At 44.2% G+C, this 13,830-nt stretch overlaps 1 protein-coding gene across 5 annotated transcripts in view; it reads right to left on the minus strand.

Moving 5' to 3' along the window:
• TMEM260 (transmembrane protein 260) overlaps positions 1-13,830 on the minus strand; it is a 33,833-nt gene that overhangs the window by 8,821 nt on the left and 11,182 nt on the right. For 3 of the 5 annotated variants that reach the window (XM_086892387.1, XM_086892390.1, XM_086892386.1), the window contains 3 exons: positions 5,657-5,834; positions 3,612-3,725; positions 1,605-1,784 (listed from right to left, as the gene is read on the minus strand). In XM_086892387.1, coding sequence (XP_086748513.1) covers positions 1,605-1,784; positions 3,612-3,725; positions 5,657-5,834 — 472 coding nt within the window. The remainder of the gene's footprint in view (positions 1-1,604; positions 1,785-3,611; positions 3,726-5,656; positions 5,835-13,830) is intronic. The other 2 variants (XM_086892389.1, XM_086892388.1) reach the window with 1 other exon arrangement.

The raw sequence follows: 13,830 nt of genomic DNA on the forward strand, positions 1-13,830 counted from the left end.
GGAGGTGAGGAATTACCTTCATTGTTGCTTCTTGGAAAAGTGGTGGCTACCAGATAAAAGATAAGATAAACAGGCTCAGGAGGTCTGGAAGGAATATTTAATCTCAATAAAAATGGAGTAGCTAATTGCATCCAGGATTTGATTAAAAAAATAAGTGTTAGAGGATGGAGAGCCAGGTCACAGCTCCTGAAGCCCCACCTTGTTGACAGCTGATGGCCCTGGACACATCCAGCAGAGAGATGACATTTCTGATCCATGGCTTACAGGTGGAACCCTCTCCAAAATATTTTCAGGGCTTTTTTTCAGCCCCTGCCTGCCCTTAGAACAGAGCTATGGGATGTAAAAGCTGTCTGTCCATCCAGCAGTGCTCTGGCATTATCCCATCTGGCAGTGGGACCAAATGCATGGATTTTGCTGTATTTATTGCTCCTGCTTCAGACAAGTTCATCCTAAATGTGATTTGTGGTGTAGGATTACACGCAGTCCATCCCTAAGCCTCCTGAACATCAACTTGAATTCATCACATTTGATGGAGAGAGGAGTTAAGGGATTTGCATGCCTTGGTATTGCTCTGCCCAGTGGAGGCTGATTCTCAGGAGATGGCTGGGAACAGGACAACAGGGCAAGTCTCACAAGTCCTCCAGGGGACTGATCTCTGGTCTCTGTAGGAGTCTTTGGACAGATTTAGTGGCAGCAGCAGGAATTATCGAGTCTTTTGACACACATCCTACAGCCAGACAGCTCTCTGAGCAGGGTGGAATTGGATGTGTGACAGGGATGCCTGCATGTGAGGGGTGATTTCTGAGGCTATGGGGCTCCAGAACTCCAAGGAGTGACAGAACATGTACACCACACCTTTTAATCCTTTTTGCTCCCAGTGGTGTGATTTCCCAGCCCTCTGCCCTGAAATCTTTGAAGCAGGACAGACTCTGGGGTGATGGGCTGGTGATTTCCTTGGATGCTCCTTCCAGAGCACAACATCCAAGTCAGAGCTGGAGGAGGCAGATGCAAACCCTACACTCTGAAAGCAACCACAGATTCTCCCCTCTCTTGGCAAGAGCAGAGACCTCAATAACTCAGAGCAGAGGATCCTGAGAACCCTCAAATCAACCACTCACTTAAATTCAACATTAGTAAGTTAAGGGGAATAATTTAGAACCCTCAAACCAACCACCCACTTAAACTCAACTTTAGTAAATTAAAGAGGGATAGTTTTTAAATGAAAACTGTTTACAACCTCTTTAAATACCTGGGTTAAAAACAGAAAAATAAGATAATATTCATCTTAAAAACACCAAGAAATGGATGAGTCCCTCTGGCACAGTTTGTTATTTGGGCTCCTACACACATAAGACACCCATACAGCTCCCAGGAAATAATATGGCTCACCCCATAAAGCAGTGAGAATTATCTCTTTGCTTTCCCAGTCAAGTGACCCATTCCCACAAAACCTGACAGGTCAGGAGGTCGAAATCAGAAATGAATGCTTGAAAAATGAAACATTTTCAATTTCCTTCCCCACAAGCCCTTAATCGTCACAAACAGAACATTTCTGCTGTTGCATAAATGAAAAGGAAGTAATTTAGGAAATGACCCTTGTTTACCAGATTGAATGTCCCATATTCTTCCCTCAGAAAATGGGTCAAAAACCCTTGAAAAGTCGTCTGGTCTCCCCATGTCCAGCGGGCTCGATTGAGGTAGGACGAAGCCGGCAGATAGAGATAAGGCAGCAAACCAGCCAAGAAGCATAAACCCAACTTCAGCAAATGGCCTAGGGACAATTCCTGCACCAAAATATGTCATATTGCATAACAATGTTTATTTTAGTTTAATCACGCTGGAACTTCAAGAACAGATAAAGAAAAAACATCAAATATATTTACACAGAGCTGATCTCTCAATTTATAGTAAGTCCCTACAAAATGCTATGTTAAACCTTACGATTTTGTGGATTACTAGGAAACTGCATCAAACTGATCTCCTTTGCATGGCAGGGTGAAATTTAAGTGAAGCAAATAATATTAGCTAGGACTCATGAGTATCATACTCATTGCATCTTTCACATTTAAATCATGGCATGACATGCATAGATGGCTGAAGCACTGCAAGGCTGAGATAACCCACTTTGCAGCGATTAAGAGTTGGCTGGTTTTCCATCTGGCAAAAAAAAAATTAAAAAAAAAAACCCCACATAAATGCTGCTCTAGTACAACTGCACACATCATCACCATCATCAGGAGTCAGTTTTGCCATTTACTTGATCGTGATTACGCTGGCTAAATTGGATAGGCCAACTTTTGGGGTGGGATTTTCGAGACTGCCTAAGGGGTCAGGGAGACAAGACTTTCAAAGGGACTTCTGTGCCTAACTCCTTTAAGTGCTTTGGAAAATCCCACCCTGGAATATTGCACGCTTGCTTTGTCGTTAGCCACCGTCCTGTCAATCAAAGCACTTCCTCAGCATTTGGGGTTACTGGGAGTGATGATCTATGGAGCAGAGAAAGGAGGTGGATAATGGTGGTGGTCAGAGCTCCTTCAGAAGAAAGGTGGCTCATTTGTACTTTAAAAAGGCAGTTTTCCATCCATTTCCTCTTACTCAGTGGTTTCCTGCAGCAAGCACTACTGGGCTGTCCAAAGTGTTTCCCGGGATTGTTATACTGGGATAGCACTGCCCTTGCTGGAAATCACAGAGATCTCTCTGTGGAGAGATCTCTCTGGAAAAAAACCCAAAAACTGTTTCAAGAACATAAATACATTGCAGAAAGTCATTCTTGACTGTGTTAATGGAAACATATGGCCAGAAAAGGTGTTTGCTGCAGATGCTGAAGGGATTTTGGGTCAAGCTTGTCTGAGCTGCATCACATTTCTTGCAGCTCGTGTGCTTCACTCAGGCTTGGTTACACCCTGTGCCACTAATGAGAACCACAGAGGGTGGATGTGGCTTTTGCTGGTTACCACCAGGGAGCCAACACACAGAAACTCATCTCCAGGTGAGCTGATGGCATGAGGAATCTCGAGTTTTTAGCTCCAAGTATTATTTTAGCTCGCAGGGTATTTGCAAGCAGCTGGGACAGAGCACTCCTGTGCCAGGGACACGAGGGGGTCATGGATCACTGGCATGAGCAAGGGCCCTAAACTGTGACCACAGAATCCCAGAATGGTTTGGGGTGGAAGGGAACTTAAGAGATCATCTTGTTTCAGCCCCCTGCCATGGGCAGGGACAGCTTCCACTATCCCAGGTTGATCCAAGCACCATCCAACCTGGCCTGGAACACTGCCAGGGATGGGGCAGCCACAGCTGCTCTGGGCACCCTGTGCCAGGACCTCAGCACCTCACAGGGAAGAATTTCTTCCCAATATCTAAATCTAACCCTGTCCTCTATCAGTTTTAGGCCAGTCCCCTGTCCTATCACTCCATGCTCTTGTCAAAAGCCATCTTGTAGACCCTTTTGCAATCAGACCCCCTTGAGATCAGGGGCTGTGGTGTCAAGGCTGTAACTTCAGTGGGTTCTGATTAATCACATACATCAACTTAGAAGTGGCACAAGTTCTGGGGGAGAAGAATTAATCCCAGCCTTAGAAAAACAGAGGTGTGGGTCAGTAAATACGTACCCTCTTTCTGAAAAGCCGTGAGAGAACCCAGGGCACAACACAAATGACATAAAGCACAATTGTGTGCTGATTACACAGACTGAGCCCGCAGCAAAAAGCACCCAATTTAGAGATCTGAGGGGGGAAAAAAAATATAAAAATTCACAATTACTAATGACAAGTTTGCAAAAACATCCAGAGATCAAAAAAGATTCAGCACAGCATCCTTACAGGAGAAAGGCAAATACACCAGTGAGCACTGGTCAGTTGTAACACAGAACTCAGGGGATTTTTTTCATTAGCTGGAGGGAGATTTCAACTGTTTAACTGAAAACATTCTTTAAGAAGTGTCCAGCTGAAGAGCCATGCCTCCATGCATACAGAGATCCTGTGCAGCATCATCACATCACAATGATGTGATGAGTCCAGTTCCTGAACCCAGCTGCACAGGGGAGGCTGCCCAGCAGTTCACTCTTATTGAGTTTTCAGGAATGTCCTAAAATAAAACCATTATCTACAGAAATCTAATTTTTGTAACAGGAATGGTATTTTCCTCTTCGTTATGCACAGAGGGCTAAAGTTAGGGCTGCACAAACCTCCTAAGCCAAGGGAATTAAAGGTGGCACCTCTGATTATTCCAAAAGCTCAAGCCTGTTCCAGTGCCCAAGCACCCCCTGGGGAAAGAACCTTTCCCTGATATCCAACCTAAACCTCCCCTGCTTGTTTCAGCCACTGGAGAGGGCAGTGTGTGAGATGCAAACACTTGCCTTGGTGTAGTAATGGGATCACCTTGTAATTTTTAATTAACTGCTCAGCATTCCATGCTGGACACTGCCCTGCCATGGAAACACCTTGCCCTAAGTTCACAAAAACCTTTATGGGTTTCAGAGCTGCCTGGCAGGGCTCAGAACCACCTCAGTAATTTTTAAAGTACATGGATGAACTTCAACATGATGTCTGTCTGACCATCTGATTTATAAAAAGCCCTACAAGCTTGCTGTTGGCAGCCTGGCTTCTTCCAGGCGTGGGATGCCAGACACTCAAAAAAAACCATTGGAACAAGCTCCTTAACTGCTTCTGAAAATCTAATTTTGAAAATCCCATTGGAAACTGGGCATGCAAAACATGGGAGAAGGTTGGGAAATGCCCAGCTCCATGTCAGTGGAATTCAGGTTGTGGGGATCTTGGGACACTGTTCATTAGAAAATAATAATAATAATACTAATAAAAAAAAAAAATCTAATGGTGAAACAAGGTCTCTGTAGCCATTGATAAAACATATTATTTGAGAACTCACGAAGCTGAGTAAACTACCACTGCAGACTCCTGAAATTCTAGCCTAGCCTGACAAAAATCCCTTTATTCACACAATTCACAGGAGTCACAGCAGGCAAGTCTGTCGGAGGAAAAGAGATCAGATGTTCGGGCAAACAAAAGTAGAAAGAACAAGACTGCTGAGCAAAAATATCATTTGGCTGCCTAGTCTGTTTATAAAGTAGAAAATACAGCATGAAATTTTAAGTCTCTGTGTTTAACAATGCCATTATTTTAGGGGCACATTTAATTTCATAAGAAAAACTGATTGAAAATTTGCTTGTTCCTGTTTTTGAGTTGAAATCTGGTTTCTGATTAGATAAAGTTTTCTGTAAAATATATCCATTTATCCCAAAGAAAATTACCAGTTCTTAAAACAAAACCTTGAACACCCACAGCCTAGTTTGTGTCTTTGATGCAAGATGAACTAAAATGTTTAGATTGAAATGATTTTGTTTTTCCTGCTTCCACCCTGTGAGTATTCAATTAACCAACCCCAAACCCAACCAACAAATCCCAACTCAATACTTAAGCGAAGTGGGCAGGGTTTTTTCAATGTTTGTCACTTTTGAACATCCAGGTAGGTCAGGGATGGACCTCACTCAGCACAGGTGCTGAAGCAAGACCCAAAATTTGGCTTTTTTATTTAAACAAAACTAAACCAGCAGTAAATGAACAGGAAATTAAACAAACAGGCGATAACCAATTACGAATAAAACAAAGAACAATTCACTTTGCTTGAGATGTTTTACCTTTGATCTTTCTTTTGCAGTGGATGCCTCCTCAAAATGAGCAGTGAGAGCCATCAGCAGCCCCACAAACAGATTGTTTAAGCTGAAAACCTCTGCCGTGATGGACCACTGCCATGTTAGACGAGAAAATGAAAACACCCCCGCAGCAAGGATTCCTCCAGCATATGAGCCAGAAAGCCTGCAAACACAGATAACATGAAATCTTCTTTTCCAACAAAAAAAAAAAAAAGAGCCTACTTCATTGTCCTTCTTTCTTGAATTTTTTTAATTTTTTTTTTTTTAAAAAACAAAACCACACTTTAGCAGCAGCAATGAGTGGCACCCAGCACCCTGCCAAAACATTATATGGTTAAGATCTCCCTAATAATTTCTCTGCTAAGGACTGCCACTGGGGAAGAGCAGAGCCTGTTTGCCAGCCACCCAACACCACAGAATCTGCTTCTTCTCGCCATGAAAACTTCCAGGATTGAATCTGGTTCAGAAATCCTGATGAGTGAAGGCCCAGAGGGTTTGTGGTGCACCGAGCCAGGGAGTCATGGCTTTAATGGGATACTCTGGAGGAGATGCCAGCAAGGGTGCAGCCCTCAATTCATCCAGGAGCTGAATTAAGAGTGGATTAGAGCTATTCAGGATGGACAGCATTGGCAGGGCTTTCCAGGGGTGTCCTGGGGCTGGGTGGGGGTTCAGCACCCACCGTCCCAGCAGGGAGAGGGGCCCACCAGGGTCAGGACTGTGGGAAAAGGGTGCCAGATCCAGCAAGAGGGAGGGAGAGGGGGAAGCAGCCGCTGTTGGGATGGCTGTGAGCCCAAAGCCAGGCACCTCTGGGACTCCCAGATGGGATTTTGGCACACATTCCCCACGGAGCTGCCGGCCCAACTCAGCTGGATGCTGCAGCCAGCACAGGGAGCCCCCGAGGTGGAATTCAGGAAACCCTGAAGAGGTTTCTCCTCCCAGCCAGCCTCACTGGGAGCAGCTCTGGCTCTGCCTGTCTGGAAGCTCCCCCCTTTTAGGAAGTCACCCTGAAAAGATGCTGTGTGGGGCACCACAACATACTCAATTAAGCTTTATCCAAAACCACAAACAGCTGTGGCTGTGGTCAAAGCTACACTCCAAAAATTCACCATTCCACTGTAAGACTCAGCTAGTCTCCACCACATTTTTTTCTAATTCCAGTCCAGACACACAGAGTTCCATTTAATCCTAACAATTCTAGCAGGTTTAAATTAAAAAAATTGCAAGTTACCCCACCTCTTCATTGAGCTACATGTGTGATTTCTACATGAGATGAGGAAGCTCCTGACAGAGCCCTCTCTACAAAAAATCTACAAAAACCAATCTATACTTGGTTTGCCAGAGTATCTAAAGGTGTCTGGAAAACAGAACTAATGATTTTTATCTCCTCTGAGAAGTATTTTGAGATCTGCACCTGCAGGATGTCGCCAAAGGGTGAGAAGTATGGAGTTAACATTGGGGGGAAAAAGGAAACAGTTCTGAGGTGTTCCAGGCCAAGCTCAAGGTGACACAGCAAGTTCAACATCAAGACTGTGGGAAGAAATCTCAAAAAACAACAGAATTGGGAAAAAACCTAAAGAAAATTACCAGGAAAGGACAGCAGGACCATGTGTAATTAAAAACCAACAGGTCCCCAATACACAAATCCACTTTGTAACATTCCTGTTTTGACTAAACTATTTTAAAACATTTAAACATTTAAACTATTCAAACCTTTAGTTATAAAGAAGGAACTTCATAAATCCCTTGGAAATTCCTGCAGGGAAATAAGGTAAAAAAAAGGTGAAACAACTTTTCCAAAAATCTTCTTCAGAAAAGCAGCATTTTAGGCAAATGTCCCAGTCATTCACCTGTTCTCCTTGTCTTTCCCAGGGAAGACTCAAACATATCATGAGAGTTCAAATGAGATGAAAGAAATCCCATCCTCTTGATAAAACGTCTCAAACCTGCGAGTCGAGTTTTGTGAAATAAGGCTTAAGCAAAAGCCACTCAACCCAAAGCTTAAAGACTTATCCCAGCTGTGTGGGACAGAGGACACCTCTCCTCACTGAGCAGAGCAGGGTCAGGAGCCCAAACTAAGCCCAGCCCACAGACCTGTCTGTCCCCAGAACCATAAAAACAATCATAGAATGGCTTAGGCTGGATGGGAACTTAAAGATCATCCTGTTCCAACCTAAGCCATGGCAGGGACAACTTCCTCTAGGTTGCTCCAAGCCCCATCCAAACTGGCCTTAGACACTCCCAGGGATCCAGGGGCAGCCACAGCTTCTCTGGGCACCCTGTGCCAGGGCCTGCCCACCCTCACAGGGAAGAATTCCTTCCCATATCCCATCTATCCCTGCCCTCTGGCAGTGGGAAGCCATTCCCCCATGTCCTGTCACTTCAGGCCTCTGTCCAAGTCTCTCCTCATCTCTCTTGGAGCTGTTTTAGGTTTTGGAAGGGGCTCTAAGGTCTCCTTGGAATCTTCTCTGGGCTCAAGAACTTTCTCAGGAAATTCATGGGAAAGCCAAGCTGCTGAGCTCCTGGCTCATCTCCTTTGTGACAGCCCATTTCATGCATGGAGCACAAAGCTCCTCTAAGTAGAACAGATGTCAAAAAACCAAATGGGAACGTGCTGCATTCTTGAACATGAAGATAACAGCTTTGGGAAGTGCAAGCTGCAGACCAAGGGGTTTTCTGCAGGTTCTGTTACCAGCAGTAGAAATGATGGGTTTGTGAGGTTGCTGATTCAGAGGAAAATCCTCAAAAGATGAAGAAATCAGAGCAGGTATCTCCAGAGGAGGATGAAGGGCACCTGGCAGAAGAAAAGCAATAATCCACAGTGAAAACCAGCAGGACAAGTAGAAATTAATCCCATGTGACTGTCAGCATGATTTTGGGGCAAATTAAATCAATCCTGCCCTGCAGCTGGGGTAACGTGGCCATGCAGCTCATTTTGCTCAACATGAAGCTCTCCATGCTCCTCTGCCTCCTGGAATTCTCCAGCACAAAGTGACAATGTGCCACATCTCTCCTGCCTCAAAGCCAAGATGACACACTGTCCAAGGAGGTGACAAAAAACAGCTCAGCCACCTACACCACTTTGGACCAAAGAGGGTGGAGAAAACACTGATGGGTGTTCAGTGATGCAAGGCATGAGAGAGATGAAAGAATTCTCCAGAAAAAGCACAAAAAACTTGCAAAGGAGAGTAAAATAGAGATGGGAAAAACTAAAAAAGCAAAGGGATGGGGCAGAGCTTTGAAACTGAAGTCAAGAAGCTAAAAGCCAAGAATTTTTTCCCCATCCCTGGAAGAATTCCAGGCCAGGTTGGATGGGGATTGGAGCAGCCTGGTCCCTGCCCATGGCAGGGGGTTGGAATGGGATGAGCTTTAAGATCCTTTCCAACCCAAACCATCCTGGGACTCTGTGATTCTCTAGAAACATGAAAAAAATTTGCAAAGGAGGGCAGTGCAATCTACAACTGAAGATGCTGATGGTGTGTTACAAAAGGAAACAGGAGATGAGGGAGCCAGAAGGTGATGGCTGCCTTAATTACAGGCACAGAGAGAATTCTTGTGGTTAAGACAGTATTTTGTGGAAGAAGGTAAATGCAAGAGCTAAAGGGGAACTCCTACAAGCCCAGCAAGAACTCAGCAACTCAGTGACCAACGTGGAGACAGAGGGAACAAGATGAAGAAGCCACTTGTGTGGAAGTGAAGATGGCACAGAATCACTTGTCTCACCAAAATCAAACACCAGGCCTGGCACTGACAATGCAAATTATTTCCTGCACTGAAGTCTTGCTGGACAAGGAACCACAGAGCCTTTGGGCTCAGCCACCCTGCCTGGAGCCTTCCCAGGTGTGCCATGGGTGGGAGAAGGAAATATTTTGGTTTTTTTATTTCCTGGAAATACCTTCCAGTTGCTTAACACTGCCTTTCCTTTTGACAGCACATCAGGACTGCAGAGCAGAGAGCAGCAGAGAATTACCCTCACTCCACTTCTACTCGTGCTTCTGTCCTTGAACACATTTTCCAAATAGAGTTGAGGTGCTACAAAACACAGCAAAGACACCCAACAGCTGAACCCTCCACTGGCCTCATGGAAGAGCAACATCTTAGGAGAGCTTTATCCCAGTATTTTGGGGAGCAGGCAGGACAGATAGCTGCTCCCCCAAAATCCAGCTTGCTCCCCCAGTCTTTGGGCCCAGCAGAAGAAAGAACAGGCCCAGCACACAGGAGCCAACTCATGGAAGAAGAAAATAATTGAAGCCACAGCAAAAGTGGGAAAGTCTTCATGACCATCACCTGAAAATACACTCAGAAGGGACAGAAAGAGTCAGCAAAGGAGAGGTCACATTGTCCTTAGCGAGAAATATTTTCCCATGGCATCTCTAAACATGAAAGGAAAAGACTAAAAAAAATGAATTATGATTTGTTTTCCTTTTCAAGCATGCAAGTGAAAGAATGTGCTGCTGGGCCTCAGCTCCAAGGATGCAGCCAGTAGGAATTTGCCTTAATCAGGACTATTTTGGCTACAAGTTTTTATTAAGAGTTTGCAGGAACATTTGGGAAAACTGAAATTAAATATTTTAACCTGGGTTTTTTTTTTGCAATTATAGTTTTTAGCTTCTCATTTGTTGGCAATCACTGAAACAAGCAAGTTTGCATTTTAAAATTTAGCCTTTCCTTTAAATTTGGTAAAATTTTCCTTTAGCCAAGGTTACAAGTCATATGCATTTAGCAAAAAAACTCCACCAGCATTTTTATTTTTTATTTGGAAAATAATGACAGACATTAATAATAATAGTTAATAAAAATAATGGCAGACATTCTATATTTAATAATTCCCAAAAATGTATTAAATGATCGGCATAAAGCTATAGATGGATGGGAATTGGAATTTAATTAAAATGTTTTCATTAAATGCAATCTTCAGTTCACCGGATTCATTAAGAAAAGTAAGATAATTGGAATGGTTTATTTTTGAAGCTGATGTATTTAACACTGGCAACACCTATCTGTACCTAGTGAAATAAGCTGATTATTTCTGCTTTCTCTTTGCTCCAAAACTTTACAGACAGAAGATCTTAGCCTTGCATCTTTTATTTTTTTTTTTATTAGGCAGTGGAGTAAGAAAAAAACTCTCCTGATTTTTAAAATCTCAATTAATTAACAAAATAATGGATTTTTAACTTTTTTTTTAAAATTTCTGTCTCTCCCTGCACCGGCAGATGATGACCCTGATGTCGGTGGTTCCCTGTTGACTTCCACAGCAACTTCTTTCTTTTCAATTCTGTGGCTTTGCAGCAGCAAAGATACATCCCTTGAATGTATTTTTACTTCAAGGCAGTGCACTGAAGAGTTAACATTTTGAATTTAAGAGGTTTTGCTTGTTAATCAATCAATTTAAAAAAAACAATCTATTTTTTTATGCAGGCAAAACAGAAAAGGACGTAGAAGACTCAACAACCAAGCTTCCCCATGATAAATATTAAGCGTGCATCGGCGCTGAAATAGAAGAATTGTTTAAAAATTAAAATCCAAACACGAGTTTAGGGCTTAAGTAACAATAATTATCCCCAAAAACCCCAATCCCTCTGGGTTTGCCTGCCTCTTAGCCACAAACACTCCATGACAAAAGGAGGTTTCTCTTGCTCTCAGCGCTGAAGAGCCAGCTCAGGTACTACAGGGAATAGCAAACCAGATTTTATTCTTCCTCAAGGACCTGGAGCTCAATAGCCACTTAAGCCCTGCCCGCAGCAGGAGGAGGAGGAAGGAGAGCAGGGCTTGGCTCATCTCTCCTGGTTGAGTTCTGTGGCCACAAGGAGCAAATGGAAGAGGCAGGGCCACCATAAAATAAAACCAGCGTGGTCACAACCAGCTACCGTCCTTCGTGTGACACGGGACTTCAGCATCCCACAGACCTGTGATTTCTGGGATGGGGGTGAGCAGGCAGCATCCTCACCTCCCACCACACACACAGAATGTCACCTCCCTGACACCCAGCCAGGGACTGCCACCACCTCCCGGCTTTTCTTTCTCGTAGTTATTTTATTGAAACGCCACACTTTTGGAGAGGGGATGGTCCAGGGTGGTTAGGGAGTGCTGAGCCAGTGAGGATTTTGGCAAAGGGGAGCTGATCCTTGCACACTCTCACACACATCCTCCTGGACTGGAGGTGTCCAGCTGGGACACCACCTCTGAAGGATATTGTCTGTGCCCATTGCTTTGGAAACGTGGACCTGTGAAGGTCACCAGCACATGCAAGAGGCATCTTGCACCCCATCCCTTCTGTCCTAGGGCCAAGACACCTTGGATCCTCTTGCTAAGAGGATCAAACTGCTCTGGGATGGCAGCAAGGACCTCAGTGGGTCCACGTTGGGTCTGGACTCCAGGGATGGGAAGAGCTCCCTGTGACAACTCATCAGGGGAGCGAGGAACGAGACATCCCAACCTCACACCCTGCATGCTCCAGGATGTCCATCACCACTGGAGCAGAGCCTGCCTACAGCAGCCCCTGGCCACGAAAGTTTGGTATTTAAATTCAACACCTCCATGCCAAGCTATTCCAGAGCAGCTCAGGGAGTGGAACAGCTCATGACAGATCTATAAAATGCACGCAGGGCTGCGCTGCTTTAAGAAATATCACCCCACACTCACACTTGAGCTGTACAAACTGTGCTTCCAGCCATTACAAATGAGAACTTCTCTCCTGGTGTCTTTGCAAGTGCAAACGGTGTATTAGTTCAACCCTTTATTTGATTCACAATCCTTGGAAAATAGATACACCTTTATCCTGGGCTCCTGTAATAACCAGTGCCTGCTTCCAGCAGCCAAAAAACCCCAACCCGCAGTAGGAGCCGACTTGAGCTATTTAAATGTTTTATAAGTTGGCATTTTTTTTTTTTTTTGTGGGTAATTGCAGAAACTTTTCCTAATCTGACATTTGTTAAAACCCCTTATTAGAAATTATGCAGCCGCAGAAAAAAAAAAAATTAGAAAAAGAAAGGAAAAAAAAAATAAAAGGAGGGAAGGGGGGGGGGGGGGAAAGGGAAGGAGTTGAAGGGGGGGAAAAAAAAAAATAGAATAAAATATAAAATAAAATAAAAATGAGCTGGCTTCACAATTACCAAGTCAGCCCATGCAGCCCTTCGCTATTGTACGAGTGGCATAAACCCCCCGGCGGCCTATCAGCTCCCTGGCAGGCAGGGGGCTGCGCTATTCAAAGCGAGAGATACAAGCTGCAGGGCAAAAACCTGGCAGCTCCCATCTGACCCCCCAATCCCCGGCTGGTGACAGCTCCAAGCTCCATGGCAAATTAGCCCTTCTCACATTACAATTGCAGGAGACAGATTCCATTAGCGGTATCTGAAATTGAGTGGAGAGCTGCTCCGTTATCAGACTTGACTCATAAGCGCCGCTATTAATCAGAGCTATGATAGCATTTATATATTTCAAGCTATCTGCCGCCGCTGTGATATTCTGCTACAAAGGGTTGATGGGACTTAGGGAAGGGAACAATGGAGCTTTCTGGGAAAAGCAGAGTAAATCAAGAAAGTCTGTGACTTCCGCACATTCTGAAGGGATTGCGGTTTACATAAATTTTCTCCCAATTGGAGATTGAGCTCTTCCTCATCTTACACATGGGATTTAGTTGTCACTCAATGGTAACAGCTGTGAAAAGGTGAAGCGGCCCACCGCTCAGAATATTGCCTCCGCTTTTAAAGCAATTAACCCATGAACAGGAGGATACCTGGTGATATCAAAGGGATTAAGCCAGGCAGTGCATTATTAACATTTCCTTGAACTAATTCTAACTCTGACTAGCTGTCAGAAAAGACTCTTCAGTCTTTTTAAAAAAAGGAAAAAAAAAAAAGAAAAAAAAAAAAAGAGTTTTTTTGCCCTGCTTTTTCTTTCCCCCCCCCCCACCCCCCTTTTCAAAATGAAGCAGAGTTACTGCAGCCTCGTGCGCCTACTTTAGAGCCAAATGCAAATGAACAGATTTGGCAGCGTCTTCAAACAGACTGAACTCGGTGCTGGTTTATTCTGGGGACAAGTGGGGAAAAAAATAAAAACAGATATGTGATCAATTAGCCAGAGGTCATGGCAGATTTTCTAAAAACATATCCGTGCCCGAGTACATTCCTTTCTTCTCTCCCTCCTAAAACTTTGTGACTGCT

Source organism: Cyanistes caeruleus, chromosome 6 (genome assembly GCF_971803275.1).
Source record: "Cyanistes caeruleus chromosome 6, bCyaCae1.hap1.1, whole genome shotgun sequence".
Lineage (NCBI taxonomy): Eukaryota > Metazoa > Chordata > Aves > Passeriformes > Paridae > Cyanistes > Cyanistes caeruleus.